Here is a 20,616-nt window from a genome sequence, read left to right as displayed (position 1 = left end):
GGTTTGTCATATATGGCCTTTATTATGTTGAGGAAAGTTCCCTCTATGCCTACTTTCTGCAGGGTTTTTATCATAAATGGGTGTTGAATTTTGTCGAAAGCTTTCTCTGCATCTGTTGAGATGATCATATGGTTTTTCTCCTTCAACTTGTTAATATGGTGTATCACATTGATTGATTTGCGTATATTGAAGAATCCTTGCATTCCTGGAATAAACCCCACTTGATCATGGTGTATGATCCTTTTAATGTGCTGTTGGATTCTGTTTGCTAGTATTTTGTTGAGGATTTTTGCATCTATGTTCATCAGTGATATTGGCCTGTAGTTTTCTTTCTTTGTGACATCCTTGCCTGGTTTTGGTATCAAGGTGATGGTGGCCTCGTAGAATGAGTTTGGGAGTGTTCCTTCCTCTGATATTGTTTGGAAGAGTTTGAGAAGGATGGGTGTTAGCTCTTCTCTAAATGTTTGATAGAATTCGCCTGTGAAGCCATCTGGTCCTGGGCTTTTGTTTGATGGAAGATTTTTAATCACAGTTTCAATTTCAGTGCTTGTGATTGGTCTATTCATATTTTCTATTTCTTCCTGAGTCAGTCTTGGTAGGTTGTGCATTTCTAAGAATTTGTCCATTTCTTCCAGGTTGTCCATTTTATTGGCATAGAGTTGCTTATAGTAATCTCTCATGATCTTTTGTATTTCTGCAGTGTCAGTTGTTACTTCTCCTTTTTCATTTCTAATTCTACTGATTTGAGTCTTCTCCCTTCTTTTCTTGATGAGTCTGGCTAATGGTTTGTCAATTTTGTTTATCTTCTCAAAGAACCAGCTTTTAGTTTGGTTGATCTTTGCTATCATTTCCTTCATTTCTTTTTCATTTATTTCTGATCTGATCTTTATGATTTCTTTCCTTCTGCTAACTTTGGGGGTTTTTTGTTCTTCTTTCTCTAATTGCTTTAGGTGCAGGGTCAGGTTGTTTACTCGAGATGTTTCCTGTTTCTTAAGGTGGGATTGTATTGCTATAAACTTCCCCCTTAGAACTGCTTTTGCTGCGTCCCATAGGTTTTGGGTCGTCGTGTCTCCATTGTCATTTGTTTCTAAGTATTTCTTAATTTCCTCTTTGATTTCTTCAGTGATCACTTCATTATTGAGTAGTGTATTGTTTAGCCTCCATGTGTTTGTATTTTTTACAGATCTTTTCCTGTAATTGATGTCTAGTCTCATAGCATTGTGGTCGGAAAAGATACTTGATACAATTTCAATTTTCTTAAATTTACCAAGGCTTGATTTGTGACCCAAGATATGATCTATCCTGGAGAATGTTCCATGAGCACTTGAGAAAAATGTGTATTCTGTTGTTTTTGGGTGGAATGTCCTATAAATATCAACTAAGTCCATCTTGTTTAATGTATCATTTAAAGCTTGTGTTTCCTTATTTATTTTCATTTTGGATGATCTGTCCATTGGTGAAAGTGGGGTGTTAAAGTCCCCTACTATGATTGTGTTACTGTCGATTTCCCCTTTTATGGCTGTTAGTATTTGCCTTATGTATTGAGGTGCTCCTATGTTGGGTGCATAAATATTTACAATTGTTATATCTTCTTCTTGGATCGATCCCTTTATCGTTATGTAGTGTCCTTCTTTGTCTCTTCTAATAGTCTTTATTTTAAAGTCTATTTTGTCTGATATAAGAATTGCTACTCCAGCTTTCTTTTGATTTCCATTTGCATGGAATATCTTTTTCCATCCCCTTACTTTCAATCTGTATGTGTCTCTAGGTCTGAAGTGGGTCTCTTGTAGACAGCATATATATGGGTCTTGTTTTTGTATCCATTCAGCCACTCTGTGTCTTTTGGTGGGAGCATTTAGTCCATTTACATTTAAGGTAATTATTGATATGTATGTTCCTATTCCCATTTCCTTAATGGCTTTGGGTTCGTTGTTGTAGGTATAGTCCTTCTGTTGTGTTTCTTGCCTAGAGAAGTTCCTTTAGCATTTGTTGTAAAGCTGGTTTGGTGGTGCTGAACTCTCTCAGCTTTTGCTTGTCTGTAAAGGTTTTAATTTCTCCATCAAATCTGAATGAGATCCTTGCTGGGTAGAGTAATCTTGGTTGCAGGTTTCTCTCCTTCATCACTTTAATTATGTCCTGCCACTCCCTTCTGGCTTGTAGAGTTTCTGCTGAGAGATCAGCTGTTAACCTGATGGGGATTCCCTTGTGTGTTATTTGTTGTTTTTCCCTTGCTGCTTTTAATATGATTTCTTTGTGTTTAATTTTTGACAGTTTGATTAATATGTGTCTTGGCGTATTTCTTCTTGGATTTATTCTGTATGGGACTCTCTGTGCCTCCTGGACTTGATTAACTATTTCCTTTCCCATATTAGGGAAGTTTTCAACTATAATCTCTTCAAATATTTTCTCAGTCCCTTTCTTTTTCTCTTCTTCTTCTGGAATCCCTATAATTCGAATGTTGGTGCGTTTAATGTTGTCCCAGAGGTCTCTGAGACTGTCCTCTGTTCTTTTCATTCTTTTTTCTTTATTTTTCTCTGCATCAGTTATTTCCACTATTTTATCTTCCACCTCACTTATCCGTTCTTCTGCCTCAGTTATTCTGCTATTGATCCCATCTAGAGTATTTTTCATTTCATTTATTGTGTTTTTAATCGATGCTTGATTCATCTTTAGTTCTTCTAGGTCCTTGTTAACTGTTTCTTGCATATTGTCTATTCTATTTCCAAGATTTTGGATCTGGGAAATAGAATCTTGGATCAGCTTTACTATCATTATTCTGAATTCTTTTTCAGGTAGACTGCCTATTACCTCTTCATTTGTTAGGTCTGGTAGGTTTTTATCTTGCTCCTTCACCTGCTGTGTGTTTTTCTGCTTTCTCATTTTGCTTATGTTACTGTGTTTGGGGTCTCCTTTTTGCAGGCTGCAGATTCGTAGTTCCCGTTGTTTTTGGTGTCTGTCCCCCGTGGCTAAGGTTGTTTCAGTAGGTTGTGTAGGCTTCCTGGTGGGGGGGACTAATGCCTGTGTTCTGGTGGTTGAAGCTCGATCTTGTCTTTCTGGTGGACAGGTCCACGTCTGGTGGTGTGTTTTGGGGTGCCTGTGGCCTTATTATGTTTTTAGGTATCCTCTCTGCTAATGGGTGGGGTTGTGTTCCTGCCTTGCTAGTTGCTTGGCATAGGGTGACCAGCACTGTAGCTTGCTGGTCGTTGACTGAAGCTGGGTGCTGGTGTTGAGATGGAGATCCCTGGGAGATTTTCGCTGCTTGATATTATGTGGAGCTGGGAGGTCTCTTGTGGACCCGTGTCCTGAAGTTGGCTCTCCCACTTCAGAGGCACAGCACTAACTCCTGGCTGCAGCACCAAGAGCCTTTCATCCACCCGGCTCAGAATAACAGTGAGAAAAAGTAGAAAGAAAGAATTAGTAGAAGAAAGAAAGAGAGATTGAAAGAAAGGAAGAAGGGAAGGAAGGAAGGAAGGAAGGAAGAAAGAAAGAAAGGAGGGAGGGAGGAAGGATGGAAAGAAAGGAAAGAAAGGAGGGAGGGAGGGAGGAATGAAAGCAAAAGGAAGAGTGAATGGAAGAAGAGAGGGAGGGAGGGAGGAAGGAAAGAAAGAAAGAAAGACAGGAGGGAGGGAGGGAGGAAGGAAAGAAAAAGAAAGTGGAAAGAAGAAGGGTGGGAGGGAGGGAGGGATAGAGGAAAGAAAAAGAAAGAAGGAAAGGAGGAGCGGAGGGAGGGAGGGAGGAAGGGAAGGGAGGAAAAAAAGAAAGAGCAGGTAAAGTAAAATAGAATAAAGTATGAAATATAGTAGCGTTATTAAAATTAAAAAGTAATTATTGAAAAAAAACACGGACCGAAAGAACCCTGGGACATATGGTGGAAGCAAAGCTATACAGAGAGAATCTTACACAGAAGATTACACATACACATTCACAAAAAGAGAGCAGGGGGAAAAATCAAAAACCTTGCTCTCCAAGTCCACCTCCTCGATTTGGGATAATTCGTTGTAAAAAGAGGAAAAGGGCGAAAAGTCTGAAATCTTGCTAAGTCCACCTCCTTAATTTGAGATAATTCGTTGTAAAAAGAGGAAAAAAAAGGGGGGGAAAGTCTTAAATCTTGTCCTCAAGGTCCACTTCCTCAATTTGGGATGATTCGCTGTCCATTCATGCACTCCACAGACGCAGGGCACATCAAATGGACTGTGGAGCTTTAATCCGCTGCCTCGGAGGCTGCACAGAGAGATTTCCCTGTCTCTGCTCTCACAGCTCCCGGGTCTCAGCCTTGGACCTGGCCCCGCCTCTGCGCGTAGGTCGCCGGAGGGCGTCCGTTCTTCGCTCAGACAGGACGGGTTTAAAGGAGCCGCTGATTCGGGGGCTCTGGCTCACTCAGGCAGAGGGGAGGGAGGGGAATGCCCTCTCCTCGCGCAGCAGGCAACAAAAGGGAAAAAAGTCTCTTGCCTCTCCGGTAGCTCCAGACCCTTTCCCCGGGCTCCCTCCGGGCTAGCACTAACCCCTTCAGGGTCTCTTCCTGCCGCCAGCCCCAGACCTCTCCCTGCGCTCCGACTGAAAGCCGATACCCGAGCCTCAGCTCCCAGCCCCGCCCGCCCTGGCGGCCGAGCAGACAAGTCTCTCGGGCTGGTGTGTGCCTGAGGGCACCGATCCTCTGTGCCAAAATCTCTCTGCTTTGCCCTCCACACCCCTGTTGCTGTGCTCTCCTCCGCTACTCCGAAGCTTTCCCCCTCCGCCACCTGCAGTCTCCGCCCTCGAAGGGGCTTGTAGTGTGTAGAAACCTTCCCTCCTTCACGGCTCCCTCCCACTGGTGCAGGTCCCGTCCATATCCTATTGTCTCTGTTTATTCTTTTTTTCTTTTGACCTACCCAGGTATGTGGGGAGTTTCTTGCCTTTTGGGGGGTCTGAGGTCTTCTGTCAGCGTTCAGTAGGTGTTCTGTTGGAGTTGTTCCACGTGTAGATGAATTTCTGATGTATCTGTGGGGAGGAAGGTGATCTCCGCGTCTTACTCTTCCGCCATCTTCCTCCGGCTCCCTGGGAGAGTTTTTATCATAAATGGGTGTTGAATTTTATCAAAAGCTTTTTCTGCATCTATTGAGATGATCATATGGTTTTTATTCTTCAGTTAGTTAATATGATGTATCACATTGATTGATTTGCATACACTGAAGAATCCTTGCATCCCTGAGATAAACCCCAGTTGATCATGGTGTATGATCCTTTTTTTTTTTTTTTTTCTTATATCTGTTGAGGCAAGAACTGTTAGTCCACTCTACTTTTATTTTACTCTCATCAAATTTTCCTATTATGGTAGTATTTTTTATAAAGGAATTTATAAATTGAATTAAAAGAAACTTCCACTGAAGAGACTCAACAAGTATAAATAATTACTGAAATAACCGTTTAAAGAAAGTATTTCCCCAGAAAAGTCTTCACCAAGTTTATGATCCTTTTAATGTGTTGGTGGATTCTGTTTGCTAGTATTTTGTTGGGGATTTTTGTATCTATATTCATCAGTGATATTGGTCTGTAATTTTCTTTTTTTGTAGTATCTTTGTCTGGTTTTGGTATCAGGGTGATGGTGGCCTCATAGAATGTGTTTGGGAGTGTTCCTTCCTCTGCAGTTTTTTGGAAGAGTTTGAGAAGGTTGGGTGTTAGCTCTTCTCTAAATGTTTGATAGAATTTACCTGTGAAGGAATAAAGACGCAGACTAAGACAATGGACTTGAGGACACAGGGAGGGGGAAGGGTAAGCTGGGACAAAGTGAAGGAGTGGCATGGACATATATACACGACCAAATGTAAAATAGATAGCTAGTGGGAAGCAGCCACATAGCACAGGGAGATCAGCTTGGTGGTTTGTGACCATCTAGAGGGGTGGGATAGGGAGGGTGGGAGGGAAACACAAGAGGGAGGAGATATGGGGCTACATGTATATGTATAGCTGATTCCACTAGAGAAAGGATTATGTTAAATAGACTTAATACGTAGAAAAGGTAATATGGGCCAATAAATGTAGCTATTTAGAGGGAGAGACAGATGATGCTGTCTTCTCTTCCCATGTTAGGCGAGTTGCGGTTCAGGGGCTGCTGCGGATTGGGTGAGGCAGGGCCCTTCCTGGGAAGCCGCCAGCGTCTTCCTTTGTAAAAGCAAGTCTCAGTCTCTCAGCTGGTGAGCGAGGCTCTTCAGGATCTGGTTGTGAACTTCATTTCAGGCCTCACCCGCCCCCGCTCCCCAGCACCGCGTCTCCTGTGACTCATGCACTTTGGACAGACACACAGCCCCTGGGAGCCTCCCCTGTGCAGACACACTCGAGGTCTGGGGTCCCTCGCTCAGCTAGGAGCAAAGCCTCAGTGCAGACGAGGGGCCCATAGGAGACGCAGGATGGGGATGCAGGAGTCCTCCGGGCTTTGAGGGAGGGCACGAGAAGCGTGATGGGGAAGCCTGGAATCGGAGGGTTGTGGAAGCAGCGAAGAGGACATCTCAGTGAGTAAAGCTGAGGTTGGTTCAGCAGCGTCAGACAGCAAAGGACCGTGTGGAGAGGTGAGGATGGAACTCTGCCCAGTGGGCTTGGTGACGGAGAGGTGGCGGTGGCCCTGGTGGGGCTGTGGGCACATGCCTGCTCTTTGCCTCCTTCTCTCGGCCTGCCATGCCTTTTCCCACCATTTGCAGACAGCGCCTTCCACGAAGTGGCCCCGGGCCCTGGTGTGACAGAGGTAGCATGTGATTGCCCTTATTTCGATCACGGTGGCCTCATGTTGGTTTCTGCCCTCCTTCCACATCTGTGGGCAGTGGCCACACCTCAGTCGTCCTGGGACCTCCTGGGACGGCTCCTGGGTGTGTGTCCGCCCCGCTGCCATGGGAACAGGAGCTGCAGCCTCTGCTCATCAAAGCCCTGGGCCCGGCAGGGATCTCTTTGTCTGGGGCAGTAGTGTCAGCCGTTGTCAGTACTCAGCCATCGAGGCACTAGAGTTGTCCAAAAGGACAGTGAAATCTTACGCTGGCGACTTCTTCCTCATTTTAGGCTTCATTTCTGATGATGGCAACCACTGTGTATGAACGACAGTGCCAGGAGGGTATCTCAAAGCTCGTGTATTGGTTGATCTCACCCTTTTTTTTTTGTCACCATTGTGTCATCTGTTTACCTGAAGTGCATTAGGTCGTTTTGCACACCTGAGGTCCTGGGACCTCAGCATAAATCACCCATGCCGCCTGGCTTCTTTCTTCATGTGGAATTTACTGACAGTTAAGAGAAAAGCATTTGCTGAGTATTCCTTCCCCCTTTCCCGCCCTTCTGTTAGGTACCTTCTTTCAAAGTGAAATAAATCAATATTTACTTCTAAAGTCTCGGTTCACAGTACATTTTCCCATTTAAATGAAATTGAAACAAACAGTAAAAGAAGAAGAAGAAGAAGAAAAAGGCCTCCATCTACTGCAGAAAAACAGCTCAGGCCAAATGGATTAATACTTTCCACTCAGGGTATCTCTCTAGCTTCTGGTAAATTCCGTCAGTCCAAGTTAAAGGTTCCTTCCAATCAGTAACTTTGTGTGGAGCCCACCCCAGAGGTGCCTCGTCCATTTTCTTCTCTGCATTAAACATGACCCCGTCTGACACAGCCCTTCCTGCTGTCAGGGAATGACACAGGCACAGGGCCGAGGGAGACCCCTGGAAGCCCCATGGGGCATTCCCAGAGATGGCGTGGGGTCGTGGCTTGTTACAGAGGGCCGGGCAGGGAGGAGACCGTCCCACGCCAGGCTCCAGCTGGGAAGGGAGTCAGAAGCGTCATGAATGGGAGCTCACGGAGGCCACCTGAGCAAACCCACTGCTTCCAGTCTGTCCTGGGGGTCCTGGGGGTCCTGGGAGTCATTGCTCCTTCTGCCCTCTGTGCCTGGAGGCCCATCCCCACGCCTCCTCCGGAGGCTGCCCTGGCACTCTGTCAGAGCATCGCTCAGTTCCTGTGTCTGTCCCGCTAGACTGGTTTTCCACCACGTGCTGCCTGAGCGCCCATCAGGGCATCTGCACCCAGTGGAGCATCGTTGCACAAATGCTGGGTTCTTGCTCCATGCCAGGCATCCACCCTGCCCACCTGGCTCTGGGGGAAGAGCTGTGCCGGGGCAGTGCCGTCCCAGCCCTCACGGAGCTCAGTTCACTGGGACCTGATAAAATGACAAAGGTTTTGTTGAATGAATGAATAATTGACATGCCGCAGTACCTTAAGAAAACGTTGTTCAGTACACAAATGAAGACACCAAAAGCGCGGTGATGTTATTAAGCTCTTCTTCAGCTCTCCTAGCCATTCTCTGAAGTGGGCATTTTCGTCCCTATTTTACAGATGAGACACCTGAGAGCCATAGGGGAAAGTGGGCAAGGCTCACGGCTAACTGCGGGGGAGCTGCTGTGTAAGCCCCGCAAAGTGCAGGACAAAGTTCTTTCTACCTCACCTTTCAGACCCCCTGGGAAAGGCCGGTCTCTGTGACATCCCTCCCTACATCTGAGGGCTCTCGTTCCCCAGCCCAGCAAGTCCAGGCCCCTTCACTGTCCTCCTGGGCTGGTTTTCTAATCCTTCAGTCATTTTTGCAGCTCTTCGGATCTCAACACTTTCTAAATCTTTCCCATATTGTTTGTATTATTGCTCTTCTCAAAATCAAAGACAGTTGTAAAACAGAGCAGAATGCACAGTCAGGGAGCTGGGGCCTTAGCACCAGCTGGAATTTGGCCTTGTCTGGAATCTGCCTGCTTGGAGCTACAGAGAAAGGCCTGCCTGTAGGAGTGAGCAGGCCCCTCCACTGACAGAGCCCCAGGGCAGTGAGTGCCCATCAGCAGACCCCTCCCGTGGCTCTGAGGCACTAGCGTTGGTGGACGACACCTGGGCACAACCAGGCGTGCAAGGGCGTGTACTCCTGCCTGGTGTGATGTTGATCTTCTTCATACACAGAGCTGAGCTCCCAGAGTGTGTGGAGAGACAGATAACCCAGGATAAACTAGTCCCTTTTTCACCACCAAATGGACCAGCTATGAATTTCCAGGAGACCCCACACCCAACCCTCTACACGGTTGCAGGAAATAACTCCTAGAGTGCCTCGGCAACTCCCACGCCTCTGGGAGGCATCGCGAGAAGAGCTTGGACTGGGTGTTTGAACTTGGGTTCCACCATTAGCCCCAGATGGGGCCCCTGACCACGTTGCTTTGCACCGGTGAGTGTCACCCTCCTCATCTATAAACCGGGGGTGAGAGCAGGCGTAGAGCATTGCTGAAATGATTCTGTGCAGGAAGGACCAGCTCCTGGAATGTGCCAGATGCTCCATAGGCAGTCGCTGTGATTCTCTTGTCCTGCTGGACCTGGAAGTGGGGCCCGTGTGACCTTTCTCTTGCCCTCCCACAGGTCACGGACGAGGAGCCCAGTTCCAACCACACGGTCATGATCCAGGAGACCCTCCAGCAGGCCTCCGTGGAGCTGGCTGAGCAGCATCACTTGGTGGTGTCCTCCGACGACGTGGAGGGCATCGAGACGGTAACTGTCTACACGCAGGGCGGGGAGGCCTCAGAGTTCATCGTCTACGTGCAGGAGGCCATGCAGCCCGTGGAGGAGCAGGCCATGGGGCAGCCGGCCCCGGAGCTCTAGCGGACACGCAGTGTGGGACAGCGCCACGGGGCAGGGCTGCCGGCCTCTGCGGAGCCCCCGGGACACCCGGGGCAGGGAGGCCCCAGAGCAGTGCTGTCTGCAGCACTCTCCTCTGCGCTGTCCGCCCCGGCGGCCGCGTGGGGCTGTCCTGGCCCTGCCTTGGGTGGGCGAGGGATCAGCGACACAGGAGTGCTGCCCCCAGCACAGGCACACACACCTTCCCCCCCGTCGTCTGCTTCCAGAAAGACCTGTGCTTCAACTCCCCAAACATGGCCCATACCGCATAGCCCCTTTGCCTCAAGTGTCGAACAGAGACCCCCAACTCTCATCAGCGTCTTCCCTGAATCACAGCCCAACTCCTTGACCCCTGTCTAGGTGCCGAATCTTTACCTGGGACTGCTCTGCAGCCTGGTAACCAGGAGACAGCTGTCAGAGAAAGTGACCTTACGGTGTTTGAATTGCCTGTGAGAGAAAAGAGGGGAGGGGTTACCTACACACTTCTACCCTCCTCAGGCATCAAGGGCACTTATTATCATGTGAAGTAACTATGGTTTGATGGCCCCCTGCTCCCATCACAGGTGGTGGTCTCAGCTTACTATCTTGGAATTCTTTTGCTTTTAAAATAAATGCACTTTCTCCTATTCACCTCCTACTCTAAGGAGGTGAGGTGGATAGAATAAAAGCATTCTCTGCCTGAGTACTTCTGCTCCTCTGTTAGGTTGGTGGGTTTACCTTTCCCCTTCCCAAGTCAGAATCTTGGATTTGGACCCCACCCAGGACCACCCCCTCTGAGACCCAGGCGCTTAAAATGTGACAGTGATGCTCGTTCTCCCTCTGAAGCATGAGCCTTGCTTTGGGGCCACTGTTTGAGGTTAACGGTCTTACGCCCCACGTCCTGGCGCCTTGCGTTGGGTCTGCTGCAGCCCCTTTCCACCTTGGGAGGAGCAGTAGACCCACAGTCAGGAGCCTTCGTGATGCTCTCTGGTCCGACTGCCTTTTAGTCCACGTGCTCGTGATAAATCCCATACCTTTTGGCGCCTCTGCCGTGTGACAGCTTTGTGGAGGCACCGAGGCGAGTCCTACTGCCCCCTGTCCAGCCCCGGCGTCTCCTGACATTGTCACCCAACATCCAGCTCACTGAGGTCAAGACCTTTTTTCTATCAAATGAAATTTTATTTAATTTATAGTGATTCTAACCAATTGTTTGAATAAACCATCCTTTTAAGTTGTAAAATACCAAGCTATTGCCTCATGGTTTTAGATTTTCACATTTCTAGACTAGACAATGAAATCGTCTATATTACATAGGACGGCTCACAAAACTGTTCATCTGAAACAACGGGCACTAAAAACAGCCAAAACTTTTGATTCAGTAACAAATGAAGAAAAAGCTTGAGAATTATTTTTAATCCTACAATGGTTTGCTGTCCTTTGTTTCCAAGGAAGACATTACTGACCCATTTTCAGTAAAGAATGAACTTTGAGTTACTTCTCTAATAAGGGTGGTGGATTTTTACCAGTCTTGGTAAAGGTAAATGGTACAACGAAACGATGGATTTTTTTTCTCTTAATGTTTAGAAGCCTGTGTGTCATGTTTGTTTGTTTGTTTCTTGACATATAATTGACCTATGACACTACGTTAGTTCCAGGTACACAACATAGTGATGGGATATTTTTATACATTACAAAATGATCACCACAGTAAGTCTAGTTATTGTCTGTCATCATACAAAGTTATTACACAGTTATTGACTATATTTCCCCATCCTGTACATTTCATCCCCATGACTCATTTGTTTTGTAACTGGAAGTTTGTACCTCTTAATCTCCCTCACATATTTCACTTACCCCTCCAACCCCTCTCCCCTCTGCAACCACCTGTTTGTTTTCTGTATCTGTTTCTGAGTCTGTTTCTGTTTTGTTACGTTTGTTCATTTGTTTTGTTTTTTGGATTCCACATATAAGTGAAATCATACGGTATTTGTCTTTATCTAACTTATTGCACTTAGCATAATACCCTCTAAGTCCATCCATGTTGTCACAAATGGCTAGATTCCATTCTTTTTATGGCTGAGTAATGTTCTATTGTGTAGATATACCACATATTCTTTACCCATTCATTTGTTGATGGGCACTTAGGTTGCCTTCATATATTGGTTATTGAAAATAATGCTGCAGTGAACATAGGGGTACATGTATCTTTTTGAATTAGTGTTTTTGTTTTTTTTCTGAAAAAATACCCAGTTGTGGAATTGCTGATTGTACGGTAGTTCTATTTTTAATTTTTTGAGGAACCGGCATACTGTTTTCCATAGTGGCTGCACCAATTTGCATTCTCAACAACAGTGCACAAGGGATCCCTTTTCTCCACATCCTCAACAACACTTGTTATTTGCTGTTTTTTTGGTAACAGCCATTCTGACAGGAGTGAGGTGATATCTCATTGTGGTTTTCCTTTGCATTGCCCTGATGATTAGTGATAATGAGCATCTTTTCATGTGTCTGTTGGCCATCTGAATGTCTTATTTGGAAAAATTTCTATTCAGGTCCTTCAGCCCATTTTTTAATTGGGTTGTTTATTTATTTTTGATGTTGAGTTATATGAGTTCTTTGGATATTTTGGATATTAACCCCTTATCTGATATATTGTTTGCAGATATTTTCTCCCATTCAGTAGGTGGCCTTTTCATTTTGTTGATGACTTCCTTTATGGTGCAAAAGCTTTTTAGTTTGATGTATTCTCATGTGTTTATTTTTGCATTTGTTTCCCTTGTCTGAGAAGACATATTAAAAAAGTATATTGCTCTGACTGGTGTCAGAGAGCATACTGCTTATGTTTTCTTCTAGGGGGTTTATGTTTTCAGGTCTTCTTAGATTTAATTCTTTAATCCACTTTGAGTTTATTTTTGTATACGGTGTGAGAAAATGTTCTAATTCTATTCTTCTACATGTAGCTGTCCAGTTTTCTCAGATGGAGGTTTTGTTTATTTATTGGAGAAATTTCTTTCCCCCATTGTATATTCTTGCCTCCTTTGTTGTAGATTAATTGACCATCCATGTAAGTTGGGTTTATTTCTGGGTTCTCTATTCTGTGTCATTGATCTACATGCCTGTTTTTGTGCCAGTACCTTATGTTTTGATCACTGTGGCTTTGTAGTGTAGTTTGAAACCAGGGAGTGTGATACCTCCAGCTTTGTTGTTCTTTCTCAAGAGTGTTTTGGCTCTTTGGGGTCTTCTGTGTTTCTATAAAAATTTTAGGATTATTTATTCTAGTTCTGTGAAAATGCCATTGGTATTTTGGTGGGGATTGTATTGAATCTGTAGATTGTCTTGGGTAGTATGGTCATCTTAACAATATTCTTCCAATCCATGAACATGGTATATCTTTCCATCTGTTTGTGCTGTCTTCAGAGTCTTAGAGTTTTCCAAATACAGGTCTTTTACCTTCTGGTTTAGATTTATTCCTAGGTATTTTTTTCTTTTTAAAGTAATTATAAGTGGGATTGTTTTCTTAATTTCTCTTTCTGATAGTTCATTGTTAGTGTATAGAAATGCAACAGATTTCCGTATATTAATTTTGTATCCTGCAACTTTACTCAGTTCATTTACTAGTTCTAACAGATTTTTGGTGGCATCTCTAAGGTTTTCTATATATAGTATCATGTCATCTTCAAACAGTGACAGTTTTACTTCTTTCTTTCCAATTTGGATTCCTTTTATTTCTTTTTCCTGTCTGATTGCTGTTGCTGGGGACTTATAATACTATGTTGAATAAAAGTGGCAAGACTGGGCATTCTTGTCTTGTTCCTGATCATAGAGGAAATGCTTTCAGCCTTTCACTATTGAATATGACGTTAGCTGTGGGATTTTCATATGTGGCTTTTATTATGTTGAGGTGTGCTCCCTCTATACCGACTTTGTTGAGAGTCTTCATCATAAATATATACTGAATTCTGCCAAAAGCCTTTTCTGCGTCTATTAAGATGATCATATGATTTTTATTTTTCAATTTGTTAATGTGGTGTATCACATTGATTGACTTGGAGATATTGGACTATCCTTGCATCCCTGGAATAAATCCCATTTGATCATAGTGTATGATCCTTTTAATGTATTGTTGAATTTGGTTTGATAATATTAGGTTGAGGATTTTTGCATCTAAGTTCATCAGTGATATTATCCTGTAATTTGCTTTTTTTGTGGTGTCTTTGTCTGGTTTTGGTACTGATGATGCTGGCCTCATAGACCGAGTTCAGAAATGTTCCTTTCTGTTGAAGTTTTTGGAATAGTTTGAGAAAGATAGGTGTTAACTCCTCTCTAAATGTTTGGTAGAATTCACCTGTGAAACTGTCTGGTCCTGGACTTTTGTTTGTTGGGAGTTTTTATTACAGATTCAATTTTATGACTGGTAATTTGTTCATATTTTTTATTTCTTCCTGATTCAGTCTCAGGAGATTGTACGTTTCTAGGAATTTATCCATTCCTTCTAGGTTGTACATTTTTGGGGTGTATAGTCATTTGGGGGTTCATAGTCATTTCTTGTGATCCTTTGTATTTGTGCGATGTCAGTTGTAACTTCTCACTGAGGTCAAGGTTTGTTTCCTCCGAGAACCCTTTCTTCAGATGAAATCTCATGCAGGTGTATAAGCAGATGTACAAACAGGTGAAGTGGTAGTTGTTCTGGATGAAGAGGGTGGAGTTCATAGCCCCATGCACTTGGCCTTCATTGTCACCACCCTCTCACCCCAGCCAGGTCTGAGGGGACCTCCTGGGGGAAGTTTAAAAGCTGCTGCTCTAATACAAGGAGGGGAGTTGCTGCTTTCCCTAAGCCAGGAAGGCAAGAAGTGCCTCTGGAACTCAGAGGAAGCAAGGACACTTCCCACTCAGGATAAGTTAGGGAAAGCTTCGTGGTGGAGGTGGCCTGTGATTGGGGCTTTGTAAACTAGATAGACTTTGCACTTGCAGGGAGTGGAGTCCAAGGAGAGGGAGGGGATTCCAAAGAAGAGTAACAGTGGCGCTAACCCCTGGGGGTGGGACAGCATGGAGGATGAATGATGAGCCATGAGCATTTCTGTTAGGGTGTTGGGTCCTCTAAGGGGAAAGATAGAAGGGTCAACCAGAAGCCAGAACCTAGAGGAATAGGTTGGATATTGGAGATGATGGATATTGATTTTATTCAATAAATGTAACTCAATAAAATTAAATGGGGACACAGTGGCCATTTAATAGACCCAGGGTGCAGAGGTCAGAGTGGTATTCCAGAGAGATTAATCCTGCCCAAGTATCCATGTAAGTTCTGTTGAGATGATTGAGCATCCAGGTCAGAGACAGAGAGTCTGGGCTCAGATCCAGTTCTGTCACTTTTCTGAGTGACCATGGCATGTTCTAGGCCTGTCTGAGTTTTAGTTTACTGATCTCGGAAAGGGGTCTGATGATAATTGCTAACTCCTAAGATTACTGAGAGCATTAACTGAACGAAGCCCAAGAAGCCGTTAGCAGAGCACCTGGCCCACACTCTGTAATTCTCCATTATTATTTGTGCTCCCAGTCATGGGGCCCACAAATGTGAACATCCCTCAAGCGACGCACTCAAAATGGTCATGATCTCGTGGGAGAGATGCAACATGAATGCACAAAAGGAAAAGTCTAACTGCATGTGCTCAGTGTAAGCCGTGGGGTGAGGCTGGAGGGAGGAGCCTGCCCTTCCCAGGTCCCCTGACACGAGGCCTTGGACCAGAACTGGTGGGATCATGTGACGTGGAGGGGCAGGTGCCCAGGCCACTCAGCAGGAGCTCTCGGCTGTCTGCACGGACGACCACAGAGCTCAGAGTCTGGGCGCCTTCAGGGCTGGGTCAGTCCTACATGCTGCTCCCCTCGAAAGCTGGTTATTTCTGAAGGTCCCATCCAACATGTGCTTTCTTTGCCTCCTCAGTGACCCTGAAATCATTAAAAGATCTTATTCTTCTAATTTATAAAACCCCCCGAAGAATGGTAACTGTGCTGGGCTGCTGTTCAGTGGGCATGCGCCGGGCATCTGCTGGGTCATGTGCAGTCCTGGGTACTTATCAACACAAGTGACTGTAAATGGTCATCATGGGGGCCTTGTGCTTGGGAGGCAAGGTGGGCTTCGGTTTGAATCCTGCTTCTCCATTTATGATTCACTGTGATGTTGGTTAACCTTTATGAATATCAGTTTCATCATCTACACAATGGGGTAAATGATTTCGCCCCATTTGCCTAGTTCATTTTAAGGGTTAACCCTGACAGCATACTTCTGAGCCTCCGGCACATTGTGTTACACGTAGTAGGAACACAATAAATATTTGTTCTGCTTCCTGTTGTTCACGGTGGTTTCCTGGTAAAGTCCCGGCAAGTGGCAGAGGGCAGCGTGAACAGGGATGTGTCATTTGCTCGCCTGTGAGCAGAGTGAGGCTCCCGTGTCTGCCCGTTGTTTACTAACCCGGTAACATCGTCGTTCATCTGCCTCTCCTGGGCCTGTCACAGCCTCGTGGGCACCCACTCGCCCCTGATTCAGCGAAGACGAATGGACTGCCTGCAGCGGCCTGGCGCTGGCCGTGCAGCTGTGGGAACACAGCTTCGCAGCGACACGTGGTCCCGGGCTCAAGGAAGTCACCACCAGGTCCGCGGGCAGAGGCGCGAACAAGGGATGGGACGCTGCAGTGACCCAGCGGGGACGCTGGTGTGGCTCCAAGGGGTACACGGAGGGCCTCGCTGCAGCCTCAGCTGAGCCTCGGATCCAGGCAGAGAAGGGACATCAGGACACCAGGCTTGACCAAACACGACCTGTCGAGAAATGGCGAGTCACAGAGGCCCAAGGGCCAGTGCAGACGCGCCGGACACCGATTCCCACACCAGGCCTCGGGGGCAGCTTCCCAATCACCCTTATCTGACCAAGAGGGAATGTGTCCGGAGGTCCAGAAGCTTGCCCACAGGCCATAGCTTGTAAGAGGGGAAGCCGGAAATGGGGAGGGGGCTGCCTGCTTCAGGCCCCGCCCCCAGCCAGCCAGATCCCCGAGGGGGGGCATCTGGCCTGGAGAGAAGGCCCTGGGCGGGCAGGGCGCCTGCTGGCGAGACCTAAGGCCGCACAGAAGGAGGTGGGGGAGGAGGCGGGAGGAAAGATGAAGGGAGAGGCTTCCGCCATTTGATGCCATTCATGGTGTTTTGCTGTGTCGGTAGACTGCTTCTCTCCCTCTGTGTCATTACATTGTCTCTGGAGAGGTATTACTCTCAGAGAACCACCTGTCTTGACACAGCAGACCATTCATGTTAGCATGGCTACCCGCCCCCTGCCCCGGAAACACAGAAAGGTGGACCCTTGTCTGTATTACAGGATCCCCGTGGAGTCGGGGTGGGGGGCAGGGCAGGGGGCGTGGTTCTGTCACATCCTTTCCTGACTCTGTTCCCTAGGCACCCCTTCAGCCAGAGTTACGTGCCGGCAGCCCTAATACCAGCCCTGCTTCCCGATGGCCTTTCCTCCCTCCTGGGCTGTCATCTGTTAACGCGGGGGGTGAAGGCCGGGCTCTGAATAAGGAGCCCAGCCCAGGCAAGAAAGACCCGACTCCACCTCTTGGCATTTGTGTCACTTTGGGAAGTTAGGTTACGTCACCTCACCATTGCACTAATGCGGATGATAAAATGCTGCGAGGGGTTAACGACTTGCTGTGTCGGGGCCTTTGCATCTGTCCTTAGGACAGCGCTGGGGGGTGTGGGTGTTCTTGCCCCAATGTACAGGTGAAGATCAACCAGCCTCGGAGGTAGTGAGCTTCACCAGGATAATGTCTGTGAGGTGCTTGACACAGTGTCGGGCAGAGAAGGACGGCTCTGGCCCCTCAAGACAGTGCCTAGTAAGGAGGCCGTGACCTTCCAACATGGCCGTGGCCGTGCAGCCCCAAATCTGAGCTATGTTAGTTGCTCTGAGTTTTGCGTGTTTTGAGGAGACAGTGACTTACTCTATAACCTGTATCTACAGGGCCAATTTAGCAAATTAATTTTTCTTGTAATAAGTATTTAAAATTCATTAGCTGGGCTTCCCTGGTGGCGCAGTGGTTGAGAGTCCGCCTGCCAATGCAGGGGACACGGGTTCATGCCCCTGTCTGGGAGTTTCCCACGTGCCGCGGAGCGGCTGGGCCCGTGAGCCATGGCCGCTGAGCCTGCGCGTCCGGAGCCTGTGCTCTGCAACGGGAGAGGCAACAACAGTGAGAGGCCCGCATACCACAAAAAAAAAAAAAAATTCAAGTAAAATTCATTAGCTGTTGTCACTGATGATTTTCTCCCTATTCTTCGGTTCCATCTTTCCAGGCTGGAGAGAAAGGGCTGTTTGATTCCAGATCCATCACGCCACCAACCCCTTTTACAATTTCAAAATGAACTGTCCATCCTGCCTTTGGATGAAATCCAGGTCCGCATCCCTCTCCTCCCAGTGGTAATAGTTGTAAGTCATAGCAGGAAGTCTTTGGGAATCAATTAAGTGGACTAATACTTTGGAAGAGGAAAGAAAAAACAAAACGTATTCTAAAGGGAGGACTTAGTTTACCATGCATCACAAAATTTTCTAAGTAAATTATTTTCAAGTCAACTTGGCCCTTCTCTTAGCCATGACAGGGACACGTTTGGGTTTGATTTTAAAAATTCTAATGTCACCATTCCTGCTGCACTTTAAGGCTTTGGGGGTTTGTGGTAGATAACAGTTGTTACACTTCCTGCAGGCTAAGAAGGCAGTGACGGTTTGGTATGTTAACTATCACAAAACAGACAAAAGGGAAGGGCAGGTAGGCGTAGACAGAAGAAGGTGCATCAGGCCAGAGTCACCTGTGGTATTTGCTGCCCCCACTGGTGCTCAGCACTGGTCCTTCCATTCTGCACCTCTTTTTGGACCGTCCCAGAAGCAGACCTGCGGGTGATGGAGAGGTGCAAACTGGGGAGTCACCCGTAGCCTCGGGTGATGGAGAGATGCCCCAGACAGTAGCCCCGCCCTCGGGGAGCTTGTGATGGACCAGGAGAAACTAATAAGGGAACCACAAGTGGCCACCTACCTGTGGTGGGTACTTAGGTCACATGCATCCTGCCTGGGTACCTAGATGGAAATTAGCCTTGAAAGACAGCTTCTGCCAGGCCTGGAGGGAGGCATGCTCACCCGGTTTCTGTGCCTTGTAGGTCACAATGCATTGACCGTGATAATCAGTAGAGTCGGCCCCATCCAGGGGTCTCTGTAAACCTATCAACTGGCATTCTGTGAAGTGTGGTACGCTGTGAACAGCTGAACCTTTGTTACGTCTGAGGTCAGACTCCCGGGTTGGAGCCAGGGGTTCACCGCTTACTAGCTGGTGAGCCTCAGTTTTTCCATCTCTGAAATGAAGATCACAATAGCACCTTGCTCATCGAGTCATTGTGAGGCTTAGAGAAGACGATACCTGTGCGTTTCCTGGCACAGCACAAGCATCCAACCTGGGTTAATCATTACCATCTCCTCAGTTACTGTCATCATTTTCTTCTATCGTAACTGTGTTGCATGCATGAATGGCAGAGGGGCTGGAGGATGGATTACCACTAAAGGAGCCCCAGAGGCTGGGCGGAGCTACAGGTGACTCCCCAGTTGGCAATAATCAAAAAGGACAGCAGAGTCTATGAACCAGGCTCAGGGTGCCAGAGCTGAAGGAACTTGAGGGAGACAGTCAGCAGCCCCACTTTGCAGGTGAGCAAACTGAGGCCCAGAGAGGGAAAGGGACTCCTCGCATTGCACGGAACAAGTGGGCCTGGGAAGCGCTGCTAGGCTCCGTTGGTGACGCAGGCATCCTAACGGTGCTGAGTTACCCTCCCCGCTGCTGGGGAGGCTGTCCCTGCGGTTCTGCCCCCCTGGGGGCAGCCTTCATCCTTTCATGCTATTGACCTCACCACCCGGACCTTCTGTCAGGAGGGGGCAGGGGGGTCATGGCCAGTTCCCCCCACTGCAAGGACAGGCCCCTGCCCGTGTGGGCAGCGCTCAGTCACTCTGCATACATCACCTCCTAATCCCCGCAGGTGACCTGGGCTGCCCATTTCACAGGTGGAATCGTGGGTCCCAGAGGTCACGGGACACTGAGAGGAACACATGCCTTTGCCGGAGATCAGAGCCTGTGGGCGACCCGCAGGGATTTGAACGCAAGCGTGCCCAGCTACAGAGCCCTTTGCTTCCAGCTCTCCTCCATGCCCGCATGGTCTGTGTGCATCTCGGTTGCACCAAAGCCTGTGGAATCTCTTTGTAAGCTGCAAGTACAGGGCAGTGTGGGGCTGAACCCTAGTCCAGAGCAGGTTTTTGGCTAGAACAGAGAGATGGAGCCGTGGGAATCACACACCAGCAGGGGGAGCTAGGAGCCTCCAGGACGACCAAGCCACTGACCCGGCCTTGGTGCTGGCGGATAGTGGGTTCCACGGACCAGGACTGCCCTGGAGAACAGAGTGGGGCGACGCTTCTCTGCTTCTCTGGCAGCTCCAGTTCACCCGGAAGCCTGGAACCGGGGCTCCAGTTCACCTGGAAGAAACAGACTTGGGACTCAGGGGAACCTGTGTTCGTGCCTGGGCTCTGCTAGCTGGACGCCCTGGGATACTTCCCTTTCTATTTCTGAGCCTCAGTATCTTCATCTGAAAAATGGGATGATGACACTTGTATTTGTCACTCCTGTGTGGCTGGAGATCAGGCCTGGTACCTGCCTAGCGCCTCACCGGACTCGGAGCAGGCACTCCATCATCCCCGTCTTTGTGTCACCTCAGCTCAGCCTGACAGGACGGATGGAGCACTGTGTTGGGAGCCGGGAGCCTTGGTCCCTTTCCCCATCTCTGAGTGACCTTGGAGGGCTCTTCCGCTGTCTGGGCCTCAGTTCCATACCATACAGTGGGGGATTGGGGCTGGAGGACCCCTGAGGGCCCACCCCGGGGTAGGAAGGCATCACTCGGTGTGGAGGAGCTAGCATCAGGTAGCAGCGTGGAGCAAGGCCCTG

At 47.6% G+C, this 20,616-nt stretch overlaps 1 protein-coding gene across 5 annotated transcripts in view; it reads left to right on the top strand.

The window, feature by feature from the left end:
- ZFAT (zinc finger and AT-hook domain containing) overlaps positions 1-9,622 on the top strand; it is a gene marked incomplete at both ends in the record, with an annotated part of 174,332 nt that extends 164,710 nt beyond the window's left edge. For all 5 annotated transcript variants that reach the window (XM_079722448.1, XM_079722451.1, XM_079722452.1 and 2 more), the window contains one exon: positions 9,383-9,622. In XM_079722448.1, the coding sequence (XP_079578574.1) occupies positions 9,383-9,622 (240 nt within the window). The remainder of the gene's footprint in view (positions 1-9,382) is intronic.
- Between the last annotated feature and the right edge of the window lie 10,994 nt (positions 9,623-20,616).

Source organism: Hyperoodon ampullatus, assembly GCF_949752795.1.
Source record: "Hyperoodon ampullatus genome assembly, chromosome: 17".
In the NCBI taxonomy this organism is placed as follows: domain Eukaryota; kingdom Metazoa; phylum Chordata; class Mammalia; order Artiodactyla; family Ziphiidae; genus Hyperoodon; species Hyperoodon ampullatus.
Note: the sequence above shows the minus strand (reverse complement) of the source record. Positions and strands in the feature narration are given on the sequence as shown.